Genomic DNA, 19,454 nt, shown 5'->3' with positions numbered 1-19,454 from the left:
GGCCGTGGCACTGGGGTCACAGATGAGGAGGTTGATGGGCAACACGCAGGCACCAACACTTCGTGTGGCTGCTCCTTCATCCTCCAGCCCACACGACAGTGGTGCTTCTGCTGCTGCTGCTGTTAATGTGGGCTCAGAGTGCAGCTGTTTGGTCATTGCTGCAAATGTATACAATTTGTATATGTAACTACACCCCTATTCGAAGTAGAGCCGCCTAAATGTAAGCTACAGATACTTTGTTCTGGTGACCGGGGTGGCAGGAAGCGGGCAGGCTGTCTGAAGCTGACCCAAAAAAATGAGGAAAGTGTCTCTGGGGATTATTGTCCGGGAGGTGACAGTATAACTCACTTCTTTGCTTCCTAGCCAGAGCTCTGCAGCTGTTCTGCTTTTAAAGTGCCGCTTTCATGAGGAGACTGAAAAAAATAAAAAAGGGATGACTTGAGAGGGTGATGTTTTCTTGTCTCATCTCATTTTGTGTTATGAACTTTAAAGAAAAAAGAAAATTCCATTTTCGAATAAGAGAAAAATAAGCTCCTGTTATACAGTATCTACATTAACAGATTCCTTCTATCAAAGACAGAAAATAGCTGTGGTACTAAATAAAATTAATGCATCTCGAGTTTGGAGAACATTATACTAAATGTCCATGATACATTCTCTGTCCCCTTCGGCAGTAGCATATGATCAATTTTGCTAGTCTGTCCTTACCTAATTATTGCTGTCGCTAATGAAGGGAAGTAGAGAAAAACATGTCTTAGTAGGTTAATAAGCCATCCAGAAAATTATATTAGCATGATCAATCCTTAATGATTATGGTTTCTCATAATATTAGATCACCTGAAAGGTGTTTTTTGTAGGAAATGTGAGGGGGAGTAAGTATCATTTTGCAGCCATTCTTCCAAGTGTACTCAGTTGGTGTTAGGAGAGAAATGCAGTCAAACTTTGGCTCAGGAGTTTTGCCTACTCTTGAAAACATTGATATACTTAGTGGAACTGGCTTACTTTATCATACAAGGATTTGGAAGGGCAGTAAGTATGAAGGATTTGTTATCTTCCTTCCTTCCACAAATATTTGTGAGTTGATGGTGTGCATGTTCTCTATTGCTTCTTATAAGTTTTTGTAAATAAGGTGGTAGTCTCTGATCAGTCTGAGCAGCTTCCAACCGGCATTTTTCCCCTTCCTCTGTTCCTGATGATACACCTTCATTTGCAATCTAGTATCTGGTTTAGTATCTGTCAGGATTTCTTTCATTTTTTTGTTTTTGGCCTCATTGTTGCTTCTTGAAGGACCCACGTATGCCAGTACTGGAGCATACTCAAGACATGTTTGTTTTGATGAAAACACTTCTCTTAGAGCATGTCCAAGGCACTAAAATGAATAGCAGAGAGGAATGATCCTCAAACATCAGACTCATCAGACTCCCTTTTTTTTTTTTAATTTTATTTATTTAAAGATTTTCCCCAAATTAAACTGAATCACAGTCCTCCCTTTTAATTTGTTAATTACACTTCTGCAATGGTAATGCAATCAGTGGATATAGCTAAAGTGTTTGTGTGTGGGAATCAGTATTAATGAGAAAGAGCATATTTGCAAAGTGTGGGACGTATCAGCTCCTTGCCTTGCGTCTGTCTGCTGGTGTAAGGTTGCTCTCAACTGGGCCCAGCTGAGCAGCGCAGGGAAGCCCAGCTGTAGGAGGAGAAGAGTCCCTCCAGATCATTCGTTCTCTCCCTAGTGGTCCCTTCTGCACTTTCCATACTCAGGCAGGCTATGGGGCAGGTTGGGCCAGGGAGGCCTGCGTTTTGGGCAGCACAGCCTTTGGAGAGCTCGAGCTCAGCAGAGGTAGCACCTTGGCCAAAGCAGCAAGTCAGGGCTCTTGCAGCCTGCCTGCCCCAAATGACTTCGCAGGTGACAAAGCTCTGAGCGAGCTCATAAAAGTTAATCACAACTAAGTGAGAATGAAATCTGGCATTTTCCTGCTGGGCTTCCAATTTTCTGTATATGCAGTATATTGAAGCTAAGTGAGATTAAATGTTTAAACCTTTCGTGCCATATGGCTTCCCCTATATCATAAACACATCTGTAAAATTATATTCAGAAGGGCAACATTGTTCTGGTGTAAATGGATTCAAATTCATGCTTTTCCTCTGCTCATATCAAGGCTGAATTTGATGTGTCACACGCAACCTGTTGGTACTATTAGTGGAGGTCTGGGAGGCTTTGCCTCCCAGTCACGTAAATTCTGAGTGGCAGCACAAAATTAGATCCTCAGTTTATCCACAGACCTGGTCCATGGAGGCTCCTTCTCCTAAATCCTTGCCACCCTTCCAGGAGTGGCTGTGCTACTCACTCATGAGCTCCCCTGCCTTTCTGCAGAGGCTATCAGCAGTGCTGCCTGTATTTCTCACGGCTTTTGTGCAATGAACATGAGTATTCCACTCCATAAACCAAGGAGTACTGTAAGCCAGTGATGGTGCTGCTCATGCTATGCCTCCACCTGCCCACTAATAATGGAAATAAAAGGGGAAAATATGGTTCAATTGTTTTGTTTCCCATTTGTCCTGAAAAGTTGTCATACTACCAGATATTTTCATGGAATTAACTTATGCCATATGTTTTCCTGTTTGTTGAAGGGTAGGGTTGTATAAAAGACAGGATCTATGTTGCATAAATATTACATCTCCTGAAGGACTTGGAGACTTTGCAGCTGCCCTCATCTTAGCTTCTGGCAAATTCTTTAGGTGCCAGCACTCCTGTGCATCCTGAGCTGCAGCAGAGACCCAAGGAGTACTTAGCTACAGCCTTACAGCCTTGGGAAGGCAGAAATACCTTTGCACACGTCAGGAAGGATGTCTTTAAACCAGCTCTGAGACACATTTTCTTCTTTTTTTTTTTTTTTTTTTTTTTTAGTTGTTTTGGGTTTTTTAGGGAATTCTCACAATAAAAGGAGCAAACCCTGGGATGAGCCCTGGTTGTACAAGTTTAGAGAATGAGCTCAGTGGTGACAACTGCAGATCAGGGAGTGCTACTGATGAAATTTTAAATTTTTGTGGGGCAGGAGCTGTGAAGGGGCACTGGGGATCCTCTGAGTTCAGACTGATCACTGAGGTGGTGGAGGAAGAGGCAGATAAGGAGCCATTTTTCATGGTACAGTCTGGCTGAACATGGGTTTTGACTGTCAGTTTTGGCACCCAAAAGTTTTGAGCTGCCTCCTTGCGAGACCCCATTACTGAACAGGACCTTTGTGCTCATCTTGAATTCTGAGCTCCAGGGCAGCTTCAGCTCTCAGTTAGCTGTGTGTCACCTGCATTAGCACCACAGGAATAAACAGAAAGCAGTGTAACATGGAAGAAAAGCAGAGTGGGAGAAGAAAACTGTGTTCCTTTTGTTGAATTCAGTGAAAGGTAAACCCAAGTAATTTTTAGAGTAGAGCCACTTTACACCACACTGATTATGTAAATGGCACATAAACTAAATTGGACTTTCACTTGCTCTGACACTCCCTTCCATTGCCAGAGTGATTTACAGAAGCTTTAGTATAAATTAAAACCAGGACTAGTGTCTGCAGTCCACATTTTAGGATTTAAACCAGTCATTTCCCAAGATAATTGTGGTGCAGTCAAGACTAGGAGCAGCTTCCTAAAATTGGTTAATACCCAGATTTGGGCTTCTTCAGTGGCTTAAATGAAGTGGCATATTATCTCCTCTATAGTCTGCCTAAAAGATAGATTTGATGTCTGCAAGCAAAGACATGAAATTGCTATAGGCTTCCATTCTTATAGCCTGCCACCTATTTGATTTATGTGATAAGTGATCTCAGATGACCCTCCAAGGCACTGAACCATTAGAGAGTTATGTTGCACAGAGATAAGAAATCTTCAGAGATACCTAAATCTTCTTTTACCACTGGGAGTTTCATCTGTTCTGGAATAAAGAACATTTTTATGTATGATGTTGCTATCTTGCTAGCCATACTAATATTCAAAAGGATACACAGACTTAAATCAATAGCAAAGTGACAAAGATCTTAAAACTGAAGTAGTCACCAAGTGAATGCTAGACAGCTCTTTTAGGTTTTATCTTTGTTCCTTTCATTCTGTTTCTTGAAAGATAAGTAGCTGTGAAGGTTTGCATTCAAGCCTTCTGTTAATCTTTCCACCAGGTAGAAAGCTGGCAAAAGCACCCTTTCAGTATGGAAAGCCCTGGAAAGTGGCATCACCCGTTTGGGACTTGCTTGTTGTAGCTTTTGCGAAACCATGGGTTGGATCCTTCCTTTTTCCTTTTTTTTTCCCCTAAATTTCTACAAAGTCGGTGATGCAGGTTCCTCTCTACCTAGAGTGAATGAAAGTGCTTTGGACATCAGGTGGTAAATGAATTCTTGACAGCAGTCAGGGAAAGCACAGACCAGTAATTTCTGTGGTTTGTGTCCCACTGTGGCATCTTTCCCAACAGGAGGCAGCACTGCTGCCTCATATTCTTCTAACTGAACCTCTGTCTAATGCACTAGTTCTTGGTAGAGTTTTCTGTAAGTGCCATGTTACAGCATGTACACAGTCCATATGTTTCAACTATCAAATAATCTTTGCATGGAGTGTTTAGTGCCTCAAGCACAAGGTATCCAGCAGTAAGCTACTGTTTCAGGTGGTGTGGGATGCAGCTTCTGCACAGGCACAGAAGAGGAGGGACCAGAACCAGTCCCTGTTTTTCAGTAGAGCCTGAAGATGCCAGAGGCTTTGCAGGTCTGCAGTCCACAGAGGGGGTGAAGGGGGTTTCAAGCCTGGGCTAGTCTGCTTCCTTCTGGCACACAGGACCAGCCGTCCAGAAGGAGCTCACACTTGACTCTCCTTCTGCCTTTGATGGCCATTTTCTGACAAATAAGAAAAGCGTTAAGACATTGGGTACTTTCCTGGACTGCAGCTTTCTATCTACCTTGACACAGTGCTGAGGTTCAATGATCTGTGGGGCTGGGCCAGTCAACCTGAGGGAGGAATCAGATGTCATCTTTTTTTATTTCTCCTTGATCCTGGAAAAATCTTCTGGTCCTTGCAATTAGGACTACAGTAATCTCCTTCCAGGCTCTTAAATAATGGCCTTGCTTGGTGACCCATCACATTGCATCCTTCCAGCTGTGACCATGTCCACTTGGTTGTTTTGTTCATGCTGTTGGGCATATTGAAATACATGAGAGCAGGGACTGATGCCACAAAAGCTTTGGCAGCATTTCAGACATATTTTTACAGAAAGATGTGTCTATTTCTTGAAAATTCTCCTGCAAGAAAGTGATTTCTCTTTAAAATTAAATTAATGCAAGGCAGAGTTGCCTAGTCCCCATGTGCTGTTTGGCTTTTTACTCAAAGCTGTTTATGAGGGGAAGTTCTTGGCAAAATTAAACGAGCCTCCTCTTCCTCAAGCTGGCAAATACTGTCAATGCTGGTCATCGTACACCTTCATAAATCTGCAGTGTTGGCATCCCACATACACCAAGCAAACATCAAATTTTGTAGCGGGACAGCACAGTGGTGCAATAATCGCAGCTGTTTTATGTCAGCATTCAGAAGGCTTACAATAGGGTTTTATTCAATGAGCCATTCCTTCTGAAACGCCATTAGAGATATTTGCTAGGAGAAACTGGCCTCGACTAATCGTATTTAATTTTTTATCAAATGCACTGTGGGAGCAGCAGGAATATGCATGAGACAGAAATAAGCAAGTGGTGTTTATTTAGAATAAATAAACTTTGAGTAAGAGTTGAATCCGTTCCCTCCTGACCATAGTTGTACAAATGCAGACAAGTCCCTACAGAATTTGGGGGGGAGGGAGAGGTCACATCCTGGTTTCAGACACAGGAGCTGTAGGAGACCTCCAGCTGCACCCGCTGAAAAGAGAACTGCAGTCCACATATGCAGAGGAGGAGAGCTGCTCCTCCGAAACCATTCCCATCCCATCCACTTTTAGCCACCAGAAATGAGGTTCAGAGGGTGTCAGTGCTGTTCATCTCACCAGGAGAGACCTCTGAGTCCCCGGATGGCCACTGGAGAAGGTTCCTGAGGTGTTGAGCTGTGTGAAGCGAGGAGTGCACAGCATTGTATGATGCCTCTCCTCACAGCAGCAGCACCCTGTCTGCAGGGCTGCCAGAGCTGCTCCAGGCTGGGCCCTCAGGTAGGGAAAGTGCCACTGAAAAACTGGGGTGGGTGGGAAAAGGAAAGAAGCGACAAGAGAATGAGAAGGAAGGCATGACAGGAAGCAAGACAATGAGGTAAAAAATAGAGTGCTAGAGAGAGCAGCAGTGTTTAGGTATAATGTGAAACAGGTTTTGTACTAGTTATTTGCTGAACTCAGAGCACTCCCAGGCACTGTTTTCTTGCACTGATGAGACTGTATCCAGGGCAGAAGCAGAGCCTTCAGCACAAGGTGTGGGTGAGCTCAGCACAAGGGCCATTCTCAAAGGTGAGCTGTCCCAGCAGTGCCGCTCTCCTGCCCATCATCAACTCAGCACTGCATAGGAGGGACAAATCATGAATAGACCCTACAAAAGTAGTATTTAAAAATTATAAACGTGATAGTTTCTGGTATATGTTATACTCACAAGCTTTTTCTCCATAGCCCTAAAGCTTAGACATACCTTTCAACACAAATGTATACGTAGAAGCTGAGGTCCTGATATATATATCACTGATATAATCCAGCTGTGATTTTTAAGAAAAAACCCAAAATCTAATCTGAAACTCGCAGTATAAATACGAGAGCTGCAAAACACTGCAAATAGAGTCTGACTGGCATCAAAGCAGTGCCAGGCTCTATCTTACATGGTCTTTAGCAATAAGATAAGAGCACATTTTATCAGCAATCTCTGCTGGCTGGATGCATCTAGTTCCTTCTCAAAAACCCTGTTAGGTATTTGCATCATGTCAGAGTCATCCTGTTAACCTTTTCTAGGTTTCACGTGGCTGAGAATGGTGATGCAAAGGTATCCAAAGGCAGGATCTGGGGCAGTATAAAAACTGGGAAAGAGGATCTGATTTCCTTGGCAGGCAGCTCAGGTATGGCACAGTTTAAATCACATGCCCATAGATAGCAGAGAGGTGGTTTCAAGGACTCATCAGTGGTGATGTGGAGAAGCTGATCAAAGGCCCATTGGTGTGAGGGGAATATTTCAGGTCTCCTTAAGAAGTTCTGTGTGAGGTCCTGAGCTGGGTAGAGACACTGTCTTCTTGTGCAATAAGTAATTTCCCCAAGGTGTTTGTAGGTGTGAAAGAGAGCAAATTAGTATTTATTGAGATGGAGCCAACCAGCAGGAGTAGAGCAGAACAAGGCACGTCAGAGTTTGAATTTATTACCAATCCTGTAGGCCATTTTCCTTTCATTCTAACTGTAATGCCATTCTGAGCCTCAGCCAGACTTCGAGAGCAGAGTCATTCGTGAGTTGACCCCCTGCTTCACACGCTTCATTTTTCTCACTTTGTAGGTTTTGACTGAGCTAATGCTTTGAGGAAAAAAAGACTTATTGATTAGACTGGAGTCGCTTGCAGCATCTGGGCTTTTATTGGTACAGTTTGTGAGGTGTTGTTAGCCGCTCAGTACAGGTACGGGTAGTGTTTGTTCTAACACATTTAGTAAATTATGCTGGCTTCTCTGCCCTGGTTTCTCAGAGCTTTCTCACTTCATCCACTCACCTTCTCACCTGCTCAGAGCACACTTGTTAGGACTGAAGCACGTGGCAAGACCACGTCAGTGCTCCGAAGACTCTCCTGCTCCTCCTCCTCCACTACATTTTTGTTTGCACATTGTCTGTCATTCCGCAATACAAAAATGGCCATCAATTCTCATCTCCATGTGATTTTTGTTATTACTTAGGTGTTATAGCTATAACCAAGCATGTATCCTGTTAGGATGAGCTAGAGGAAGCTTTTTTTGAAGTCCCTCTTTCAACAACAGCAAAGATGTCCCATTATGAGGAGTAAAGTTAGAATCAGTGATGAGCAAAGATCTAATCACATCAATCAAAGGAAGACTACATAATAACAGTCTTAATTCATAATTCATTATAGTCATATTTCTTATATTCAAGTGTGTGGTGATGCTTTATACTGTCTCTTTGTTGTGTTCTCCAGTATAGTTAAAATACATTGAATAAGGGTTATTATAATAGTCCTACAAACCTATGTGAACACTGAACTGAGGCTTTCTTGAGTTTGCCCTATTACATTCAGAGGCATGTTAGCAAAGAGAGATTTAGAGACTTGTGTTTAGCCAGTGTTGCCACCTAATTGTCTCTCACCCTCATGGCTCACCAGCTGCTCTTCCCACTTCTATTTACTCCTCACAGTATGGTCCATTGGGCAAGTTACATGCATGTCCCCTGTGACACTTGGTGTATCAGATCAAGATACCATGCATATTCCTTTACCATCCCACTGGAGCTGCTTTTCTGGAAATTGCAAAGAGTTTATTTCCATCCTGACTTTGACACTTGTCAAGCATCTTGGGAAGACACTGAGCAAGGGTTGCGCAGAAGCTCAACCTCAGAGATTTTGATGTGTGTTTGATAAAACTTCTAAACCACCAGTCCAACTCCCAGCATGAGTCTAGGAAGCTGTGTGGATAAAGTCCTAGCACAATTTTTTGGGATTGTAGCACTTACAGAAGACTCAACTTAAGAGATGAAGTGTAAAGAGAAAGTAGAGGTGTCTACAGTCTACAGGGGGAGCAGTTTGGGGCTTTTCGTTTTCTCCTGATGTTACAAGACATAAGCACAGGGTCAGACCAATCTACTGATGACACTTCTAGTTTGTTTTTTCAGCTAGGCAAACAGAGTAAAATGCCTCAGAAACGGTTTCTTTCTTGTGGGACTTGAAAACAATACAGATCTTCTTGAAATCACAACTATCTGATCTGAGCGCAGTGAGAATACCAGAGAAGGACCAGATTATTAAAACAGAAGCTGTTGTGGTTACCACAGTCCATTGACTCTGTAAATTGTGTGTAGTGCCTTCACAGCTAAGAATTTATATTGCTTAGGAGATTGACAGAGTCTCTGAAGTGACTTTCAGATAATGTTAGTGACCTTCTAACCCTTTTTAGCACATTTCTTTGGACTCTCGAAGTTGCTAATATTGCTAATGCAGATAGGAATTTGCAGCTTAACATTTGCCAGTTGTGTGAGTAATAAATGGTGGGCTGCAGCGATTAACCTCCCCTGAGCCCTACACTGTTCCTGCAGGGTCTTGGTGTCAAAACCTCAGCAGTTGCTAATATGAGAACTACGCAATGTGCATGAGAGGAGGAAAGGAGTTCTCCTTTTCAGAAAAGGAATCCAGAAACTAGATTATTTTTGCTAACCATTTTTTTTTCCGTTGAGTTATGAAAGAAGTGCAAATCAGCAAGTGCAGTGAGGGGAAAAAAGGAAAGAGAGTCACCTTAGAAAATAAGCATCCACTAGTCCTCAAGCTAAAAAGCAGCAGGAAGTGTTGGGAAAATAACTCATTCTAAGATGTCCAGATTTATCAAAGCACTTATCTGCACAGCATGGAGAAAACAAGCCCCTGTGTGTGTCAGTTCTTGGTGTGGGTGCATATGCCAGTGGGTATATTTGTGTAGGGAGAGAAAACACACCTGTAAGAAATGTAAAGAATAATATTATCTGTGGTTGCTGCCAATAGAAAGAGTGAGTGAGATAAACAGCTGTGTTTTTTAATCAGGACTGCTGCACACTAGAACATTTAATGACAAAGTGCTCATTGACTATGGAAAGCTGGATACAGAGCTTCTTCAGAAAAATATGAGGGAGTGACCTATTATTTTCAAGTAGAAATTCAGAACTGCAATGTGCCTCGGTGTGGATGGTCTTCTCTAAATCAGTTACTTCTCTTCAGCATGCTTAGTCTTTCAAATGCCTTTCTTTAATGACTTAAGTAGCTGTATCACTTCTCTTGTGATGTGGAACCGTGTGAGGTCCCTGGTCAAACCACACATGCTGGACAATTATGAATGGAAACATTACAGGGAGGAAGAAAACAGGGCATATATTTTTAATTAAAAGGAAATACAAGGGAAGTGATTTGCAGAATAACAAAATAAAGAAATTAAAGCTCTATTCCATAAAGTATATATTCTCACCCTCCTGAACTGGAGCAATTGTCATGTTTTCAATAGGTGAGGAATGCATGGCTGTTGTAAGAAGTCTTCTGCCCATACAGTCACTTGTTACATGTCCTGCCTAATATCTTAACCACTGGGAATCCCCTGAGAAGATTGGCTGTCAGAGTTATATTCTCAATAAAATAGATTTCTGTATTTAAAATGCAAATGAAACTTAGTGAAAATTGCAGGCCTGGACACAGCTGCAGGGAGGTGGGAGGAGCATGAGCCTCACAGTCAGAATCACATTGGCGGCACATGGGGATGCTAATGGTGTGAGGATGTGGCACTTGGACACCTTGTCCATCCTTGTACATTGGCTTTTATAAAATGTGAGCCTAAAGCATTTCTCAGTTATTTAAGGAAACGGAAAAACCACAGCTCAGACCCTCCCTATAAAGCCTGAGAGTGCAGTAGAACAAAAATCCAACGTGTGTTTTCCTCGTTTCTCTTTAGGTTTTTGGTACATGAATTTTATGGATATAAAAGTGAGCAGATCTGTACAAATAGACAATCACCATGTTCATCATAGGTGGGGTTTTTTCAGTTTAATATAGTCTAAATTCAGGCATGACTGGTAAGAAATTGGTGTAGCAGAGTTTATTCCTAAACATACCAACACTTCCTTTGACTATATTAAGGCAGGAAGAAATACCTTAGACAAGTCATCTACCTCAGGTATTTCTGTGGTCTATATCACTGTAGTATCTAAGCATATCACAATATTTTAATATACTTGTTTCCATATTCTCTGCTGGTAGAAAATGGTATTATTCGCATTTTGACATATGGAAAGCATGACAGAGGTTGCCCAATTTGTACAGGGTAAGGAAGCAAGTTTGTTGAAAAACAGGCATTGGGGTTACATTTGCTTCTGCTAGGGGCAAAAGCCCTTTCTCCTGTAACAGCTTTGTGAAAGCTTGAGATTCTTGTCCTTTCTTGAGTAAATAACAAAAGCGGCCTATTCTGACACAAAAGCTTTTGGTAATAATACAAGTGTACCTCAGGTAGATGATTTGTCCAGTCCACGTCACTGGGGCTTCTGACACCCTTCAACGTGTTCACCAGATTTGGTAGGTGGGACCCAAGTGTGCAGTAAGCCTTCACCACAGTGGTGACTCCAAATGCAAGAGAGATGACACTGCAGAGGCTGTTTGTGCAGATAAGAACATCAGTCAAAGCTGATTGATGCTTAAATTCTGCGTTTGTTTAACAACTCTGCAACTGGTAGAAGGATATCGCTAGGCACAGTGTCTTGGTATAAAGTGGCATCCTTCAAAAGATATCAAAGGGTGTTTATATACTTTAATACAAACATAGATAATGTTTCTTTTGGATCTTTTAACAAACCCCTCTTTTTGGTGCCTACCTTAGTAGTCTTTTTCTGTCTTGCAGTACTCAGCCATCAGTATTTTTTCACAGTCCTCTTACACCCATATTTTTATTTTCCCCTCAGTTCCTTCATGTTTTTGACTTAAAGGGCCAGGTACAAACCCTACACAACTGCAGACATTGGCATTGACTTCCCTGGGTTTCAAATTTAACCTGTGCTGGAGATTGTCCCCTCCTCTGGACAGCACTAAATCTTTCCTGCCAGAGATAGCTAGACCGTGGGGCTCATAACTGTACTTCTGCAGAGAAGAATGTTTTGCCTTTGGAATGGACTAGATTGTGCCACATGGCAGGTAATTTCAAAACATTTTCGAGGAAAGCATCCCCTTGGAGCCATCTCAGGGCCTTCACAGGTAAAGGACATAAGGCAGCATGTGACACTATCAATTCACCTCCTTTGTTGTCCCAGGGAACAAAGCAGTGAGGGACACAGCCTTTCTGGGACGCAGCTTGAAGGGGGTCATTGTTCAAGAGGAAAGAGAAGAGGAAGAGTCTTTCTCTGGTTTTTGACTCCGTAATTCAGGGAATTTATCCCAGACCACCATGGAAATCTCTGTGTTGGCCCCATTCAGAAACACTGTTGGCCAACCGTCAGCTTTGTGAGCAGCGCATTAAGTTGATGCAGCCAGTAGATTTTTCTAGAGCGAGAGAAGTGATTTGCTACAATGCTGTCTTTACTAATGTATATTCTTCTGCTTTCCATCAAACAGTCAATGAAGGCTCAGGTGAAACCAATCAAAAAGAGACATCGACCTGTGACATTTGCCAGTTTGGGGCAGAGTGTGACGAAGATGCAGAGGATGTTTGGTACAGTAATTTGCTCTACTCTTCTATTTTAATGAATGTTGTATTATTTAAAGGTACTGTGGTTTAGAAAGCATTACAAATGTAAGATACTCAATTTTCTGCACCCAGAGATTCATCTCAAAGTGAATGAGGTGGTTGTTATTCTGAAAAAAATGTATAAAACACTCTGGTTTATAATTTTGGAACATGCACAATTTAGACCAATTCTAGAAACACAGTTATCCATTTTGTTGCCATTATAACTTATGTTATTCCATCTGGGGTTTTACAGCTTCATACTTTGGTAAAAATAGAATTGGGAAAAATAATTGACCTAAAGCTTTTCCAGTTAGAAAGTATCATTAGTATTATCATCATGTTAATTCATGTGTGGCATTAGAAACTCTGGGAAATCTGTCTTGCTTTTTCCTAGTTGCTGGAGTTGAAAACCTAACCCTCAATTGTTTGAAAAAAATGAGACTGTACATTTAGACATTTTCTCAATGGAAATGGTTTTAATTTTATTTTTTAAAAAATGTTTCAAAATTATTCAGGTTTTCGTATTATTTTAAACGTTAATTACATAAGCTGAAGGCAAATAATTCTATCTACTCAGATTTTTTTTTTTTCATTTTGCATTTTGCCTAGGAACTGTGCAAACACATATTAGGCCAACTGAGCTAATCATTTCATTGTGGTTTTGGAGCAGCCAATAGATCAAAAAGGTCACTATTTACAGAGTTTTAGTTCTAACATTTCTTTATTGCTCTGCCTCATATTTCTATCTAAGTAACTAAAATTTAGAGAGAGAACAACATAATCTTGAAAATGTTAGAGCTGTTGTCTGTGTGGTGCTTCTAAAGCCATGGGCCTGTGTTAGCTAAAGAATGGATTACAGAGACTGGGGCACTGAGATGTCAATAAAGCAATATGGCCCAAACTCTAACTTGGACAGTAAGAATGGAACAAAGAGGAGTCAGTGACTGAATGGTGAACATGATAAGTGGACCCAGTGTTAGGCAGGTGACCTCACCCAGGCAAGGCATCCACACACTGTTGGTCATGTTGGTTCTAGTCTTTAAAACAACCCAACTAAACAAACCACAGAGTCCTTGCTCTGTCTCCAGCCATCAAAGGAAATGGTGGTTTTGAAATACTGGAGCAAGGTGCATCATGGTTATAGGTTTCAGTAATGTAATGAAACTTGCAAGTAAGAAATTGCCTAATGTTGACTTTGCTTAAGGAAATTACCCCAGGTATTACAGTTTTCATTGTCTCCTTGGCTGGTTGTCCTTGAGAGGTTTGGTGGTGCAGTGTAGAAACAAAACCATGATAAAATTAATATATCAAAATTCACAGTCTAGTGCTCATGTTTTCATAATTAAGTGCACTTCCAAATTGGAAGGCAGGAGAAGAGAGGGGCAAGGAATAAAATTAGCTACAAGATAACATTATTAATCATAAGCACTGAGTAGCAGTGTTTATTTTTTTCCAGAAATAGCTTGGTAAAATTGGCTGATCCAGTGTTCCCACTGCAGATTTTGCACTGGCTAATTCCTCTCCTTTGAAACAACCTGTCTTATTTGGGGTCGCATAATGACAGCAGGAGCTGAGGTTCTCAATCTTTATTGACAGGCCATCTTTCTGCAGGGGAAGGTGCTTCTCAGGGCAGGAAGCAGGGAAGGGCATTTACTGGGAGGATGCCACCAGACAAACTGTTATAAGGCAGGAAAGCTGATTTCCAACCAGAAATACAAAGACCTTGTAAAGCCTGTTAAAAGGTCTGCTTTGAAGTAAACAACTTCATATGCCATAACAGAGCCCTGTTTTCCCATCCCTGCCCCCTGATTAGTCTTGGATAAGCATCTTTCTAAGAAGTGAGCCTCCTGGATGTTAGCTTTTTCATTATTCTTATTTCTAGAATAAAAGCAGATTATGTATGGAGGTTTTAGACCCCTCTTTCAAATGTATGTTAATTGAATTTTCATGTTTGGCACTAGACAGACTTACTTCCCCACTCCTCTTGCCAAGATTTGGTGTGCAGAAAACGTCCTTAAATTAAGCGGGAAAAGACATTCCAATTTATTATTCGATTGCTATTTTTATGTGGATCAAATTTCAGATCTAAGCGGGGCTCCTTTAGCTGTCTCACCTGACTGATGAGGTTTGTGAAATCCAAAAAAAAGGGTCAGCAGCTCCTGGTGGTCCCAGGACCTGTTATTACACAGTGACGAGCCCAGCAACGGCAGTGAATCCACATTAGTCAGGAGTAGTTTGAGGGCTCAGGGACAGTGCCTGATCGATTCCAGGTAAGAGGGATGCAAGCTGGTAGCAGAGCCAGACTTCAGAGAGCTGGGGATGCGAGGCTGGCTGTTCGCCTAATATTTCTAGGTGCCAGAGTAGATCAGAGAAGAGAGCACAGGTGTGATAGCAGATGTGGTTGGGCTGCTGATAATTTAAAGTGACAATTGACATTATTCTGCGTTGTCACAGTCTGTTATTTTGCAGAGCATTATCGCTGGTTTAACTCTTACTGTTTTTTTTTTTTTTTTTTTTTGTTTTTTTTTTATTCATTGCCAGGTGTCACTCATCTAAATTGTGCTATTGTACTGTGTCACCATTATTTTTAAATCTTTTTATTTGCCTAAAACCAGTCAGTTAATGGCTAGACTCCTGGGATTCTGATGGGGGGGGTTGGCACAAGGAAGATTACTTGAAGGGGTAAGATTTGTGTGAACGTTTTCTGGAAAGTATGAAGAAAAGAAACCACTGTAATAATAGGTTTTCCATGGCATGTGAAAGCACACATGTGTTATTATCCTGTTCTGCAGTCAAGTATCATGAGAGCGAATGCAATTTGGCATTCCATTAGTGAATCTCTTTCTCTAAGTTAAAAACAAAGACTGTTCAGTTGAAAGTCTTTAACATCTTGCTACTTTAATATGTGAAAGCTTCTTGTCACTAAGAGGATCGTGTATTACTGGCATTATTCCCACCTTTAATGCATTTTGCACCAGTGGGTTTCATGAATATTTAAAGCAGGGCAGTGGCTATGCCATTTAGCACTGGATTACAATCTATTGGTAAATCAGGCATTTGGTGTTGCTTGCTTTGGGTTTTATTTCTGAGCTGGCCAAGGAATAATTGATTTTGTCAGACAGGGCTACTCAACATAACACTGAGAGATATACCCAAAAGGAAATGAAGAATGAAGCACAACATTTTGAACTGGGGTATATTTAAAAGATCTTCCAAAAAGCACCTGTGGAATACTCACTGAACGTAAACAGTGCTCACCAAATGGAGTGCCTGCTCTCTGCTGAAGTGGCTTAGTTTCAGTACAGAACCACATCAGAAACCTGGACTCCAGCATTAATCTCCTTCATATGACCCACTTAGGAAATAAGAGCACTCCATCCACTGGGACAAGCCAAGGTTTGCACAGATACTGGGCAGCTATTTTGGAGGTCCACTGATGGGTCCAAAGTGGAAGGAGATAAATAATAGGAAAGACCCTTCTGTTGAATTTCCTGTTGGAAAACGCTGACAATAGAGAGGACAGGAATATTTTCTTAAAACCAGATTAAAGCCTGCAAACCTCTGACTTGCAGAGTTAATCAAAATCAAAATGATGAATTGGGGTTAAATATGCATGCTTTCCCTCAGAATTTCAGTATCAGCAGGTCAGCCAGCAACAGTCTCAAAGTGCAGCATTGCCCACAGTAGGATGCAGGTTGCCAGCTGTAAGACAGACATGCAGAGATGTGTGGTGCGCTCAGAGAATGCTTCCCTTGCAGCCTGGCAGTGTCTGAGGAGGTGAAAAGGCCATCTCCACAGAGTGTTCCTCTGCCTACCCCTTCCTCCCTCCTGGAGGTTCCAGGTGGAGGAGAGAGGCAGCAGTAACTCTGGCAGGAGGTGCCTAACTCTGAAATGGGTCACTTAGGGATTTGCATCAGTGATAGAAGTTCTACTGTTCTCTGTATCTCCATCCCACACACCCCAGGGACTCCTCTTTGTCTGGGTGTGGGGTACTGTGCTCTTCCATAGGCATTGTGCTTGTGGTAGGCAACTTTCCTCCCTCTTCATGAGCCTGGCCCACACTGGATGGGCCAGGTGGATCCCAGCAGGCAGGTCCAGCTCAGGAGAAGATGCTGAAGCTGTTCTGTGGGGGCACTGGGCCCCTGATGACCCCAGGCTGGGAGCTTGGGGGAGGCATCCAGGCCTGAAGTAAGGAGCGTGGCATGTTCAGTGTCTAGGTCAGTGGTGAAAGAAGGAGTGTTGTTCCCAGGCATGCTGTGTGGCTGGGTGGTATTCCCACGTGAGATGGTGACACTGCAGCATGATTACAGCAGGTCCCTTGTGTCCTGTACTTCTTTCTGCATGGCTGGGACAGTAAACTCCGCTTACCCAAGGCAGGCAGGCACATACACAAAGCAGATAAAGAAGATGAACTGCCTCGGTCCCTTGTTACATATTTTACTGTTAATCACTGATACATCTAGTTTGGGTAAATGCTCCTATAAGGCAAGTGAACAGTCTGCAGCTCATGAGGATTACAAAACCACATTCTCGTGCAAGTAAGTTGCACTGTGCATGGGAGATGTCTGTGCAAATCATGCAGCTGCCATCTGCAGCAACCCCTATAATCAATATTGCTCTAGCAATCAATATTTATCTTTATTATAGTACAGAAAGAAAACATATGAAAGAAGCTAATGGTTTTGCCAGCTTCTCAATCCACACAGCAATTAGGTCAGTCAGCTTTGGGTCCCTTCCCCCTTCCATCAGTTACTCTCAACCAGAGCATTTGCAAACAAGATGCTGTACTGATATAAAGTACTAAAAGGTGGTTTGAAGTCTCACATACATTACACGGGTATTGGCTGCTTCGTGTTCAGCGGTGTGTATAATAACTATGTGTGACCTACTTGTTCCAGATGCAGAAACAACGAGCTGCTTTAACATCTGCAATGTCCTGAGCATTGCACAGTAGATATATTGCTGTTTTCTGCTTCTTTTCTTTCTCTTTTAGTGAAAAAGTAGATCTTTGTTCGTGGCTGGGTACAACACTTAAACATACAAATTGGACTTGTGGTTCAGATAAACACAGAAATGGAATAAAATCATTAAAAATACACAATTCTGCAAGAACTTAAATTTCTGCTTAATTTGAGATCATACCTAAGGCATGAAGTGAAGCTGCTTCTGCAGAAATCTTCATATGAACCTTAATAGTTATGTCTAATAAGAGGCCAGGCTAGAGTTTGCAGAGGGTAGTAAAGGCACTGCAGCACACAATCTCTGCATTGCACAGCAACAGATGACCAAGCATCTTGCACCATCTTACACTCATATCACTTATCTGAGCCCCAACCTGGTAACAGAGCTACCTCCAGTGCCTACCCGGAAATCAGCCCAGTTCTGTCTCTGGTAACTGCTAATGTTTCATTTGGTGTGTGTTCTCTGGTTAAAAGAGTTTGAAATAGAGGGAAAGCAGCTGACTTCCAGGGTAACTGTTGAGATGCTGTGTGGAGATAACCGTAGAGACAGCATGCAGTGGGCTAAGAGTCAACAATACTGGGAAAAATTTTGCCTAAGCAACTGGACATTGGTCATTTAAGGGTTTGCAATGAAAGACAAAACATGAGGAATGTTAGGCAAAGCAAGATGATACCTACCTGACTGTATGTTGTGTGTTAATTATTAAGCCTGCTCTGAGAAAGGGTTGGTTTGGTGGCTTCTATTGGAGTCTGGTCAGCCAGATCCCACTGCCTCTGGGGTATGAGAGCAGCTTGGGGCTCTGGAAAAAAATGCCATATGAACTGGCACAAAAGTGAGAAAACTACCAAAATATAAAATTGTAGTTTGAACTGCTGTCCGCAGCACAAACAAGAACAATGTTGCAGCTGCTGCAGCTTAGGTGAAAGCATCATGTTAGACTCAGAAAATAAGGACCCCAGGTCAGCATTGCATGAAAGCCACAGTTCCTATCAGGTAAGCTACTGAGATATTTTAGGACTCTTTCAGAGGGCAGTTTCAACCTAAAACTAGCCTAGGTGAAAAAGTAACTTTGTACCCCACCATAACTAGAGAAAGATCCCCACTGACTTCTAAAAGACCTTAAATCATGCCAAAGTTATGTGGCTTTCCTCAGAATGATTCTGCAGAAAGAGGAAAAGATATGGAAGAGAATGTTAACTTTATTTTCAATGGATGTTTCTCTTAAGAGAAGCTTATGGTCCAGTTCTGCATTTCACAGAGAAGGACAAGGGACTGACCACCTTGTATTTCTAAACTGATTACACTACTAGTGGCTTGGCTAGAAAGTTAATGCTTGGGAAAACAGTGTCTTTTTGGCCATCTGGTGAAATTATTTTCTTAACTAAACTCAAATAAAACGTATGTAAAAACCAGCCATTTTTCCCAGTCAGGTGAGTTTCACAAAATTACCTTACCATCTCTGCATCCTTCATCCTTTGCCAAAATAGCCTATTTAATTTTGAAGTGAGACTGATTCCCAACTCCTTAAGGGTGATGGTTTGGAGAATTTGACCTTTCCTTTCTATCCACTGAGTCAATGCAATTCTTCAGAGGCTTATGTTCATTTGAGTAAGTCCTGCCTTTCCAGATTCTCAGGATTTATTTTCTTAATAACATTCTTTAAAAAAAAAAGCAAACTTGTTTTAACATAAGCCAAGATTGTCTGGAGTTACTTATACTTCATAGTGTTTTATTACCAATACACTTTGGAACACTCTGGTAAATAATTCAGCCTACACAAAGAAATTGGCTATATTTTCTCTATACATCGAGGAAGTCTGTCATGTAGACTATATATCACAGCTCTAAATGTTCTCAGATAAATGCAAACCCACATTGTATTCCATCTGTACTACTCACACAAGTAGGTTTTTAGGGACCTTATACGACACATCCATCTCTTATCCAAACACCAGAATCCCTAACATTTGGGTTTGTAATAAAAAAGACATTTTTTATCTTTTGCAATTACAGCAAAACTTGCTGTGTGTCCAGGGAATAATACCCTACACAGTCATAAAGCTTATAGGTTTGGTTTTTTTCCTTGTGCTCCTCTTTTCAGATGCTCATCCAAACTTGCTTTTTAGTTCAGAAGGTGAAC

At 41.7% G+C, this 19,454-nt stretch overlaps 1 protein-coding gene across 1 annotated transcript in view; it reads left to right on the top strand.

Annotated features, from left to right (window-relative positions):
* The window catches only part of TMEFF2 (transmembrane protein with EGF like and two follistatin like domains 2), a 126,708-nt gene that overhangs the window by 61,897 nt on the left and 45,357 nt on the right, over window positions 1-19,454 (top strand). The window contains exon 5 of the mRNA XM_050340121.1: window positions 12,238-12,334. Coding sequence (XP_050196078.1) covers window positions 12,238-12,334 — 97 coding nt within the window. The remainder of the gene's footprint in view (window positions 1-12,237; window positions 12,335-19,454) is intronic.

This window comes from Myiozetetes cayanensis, unplaced genomic scaffold, assembly GCF_022539395.1.
Source record: "Myiozetetes cayanensis isolate MyiCay16 unplaced genomic scaffold, myiCay2020 scf9, whole genome shotgun sequence".
Taxonomy (NCBI): Eukaryota; Metazoa; Chordata; class Aves; order Passeriformes; family Tyrannidae; genus Myiozetetes; species Myiozetetes cayanensis.
The sequence above is the reverse complement of the archived record's forward strand: the minus strand, read 5'-3'. Positions and strand labels throughout refer to the sequence as shown.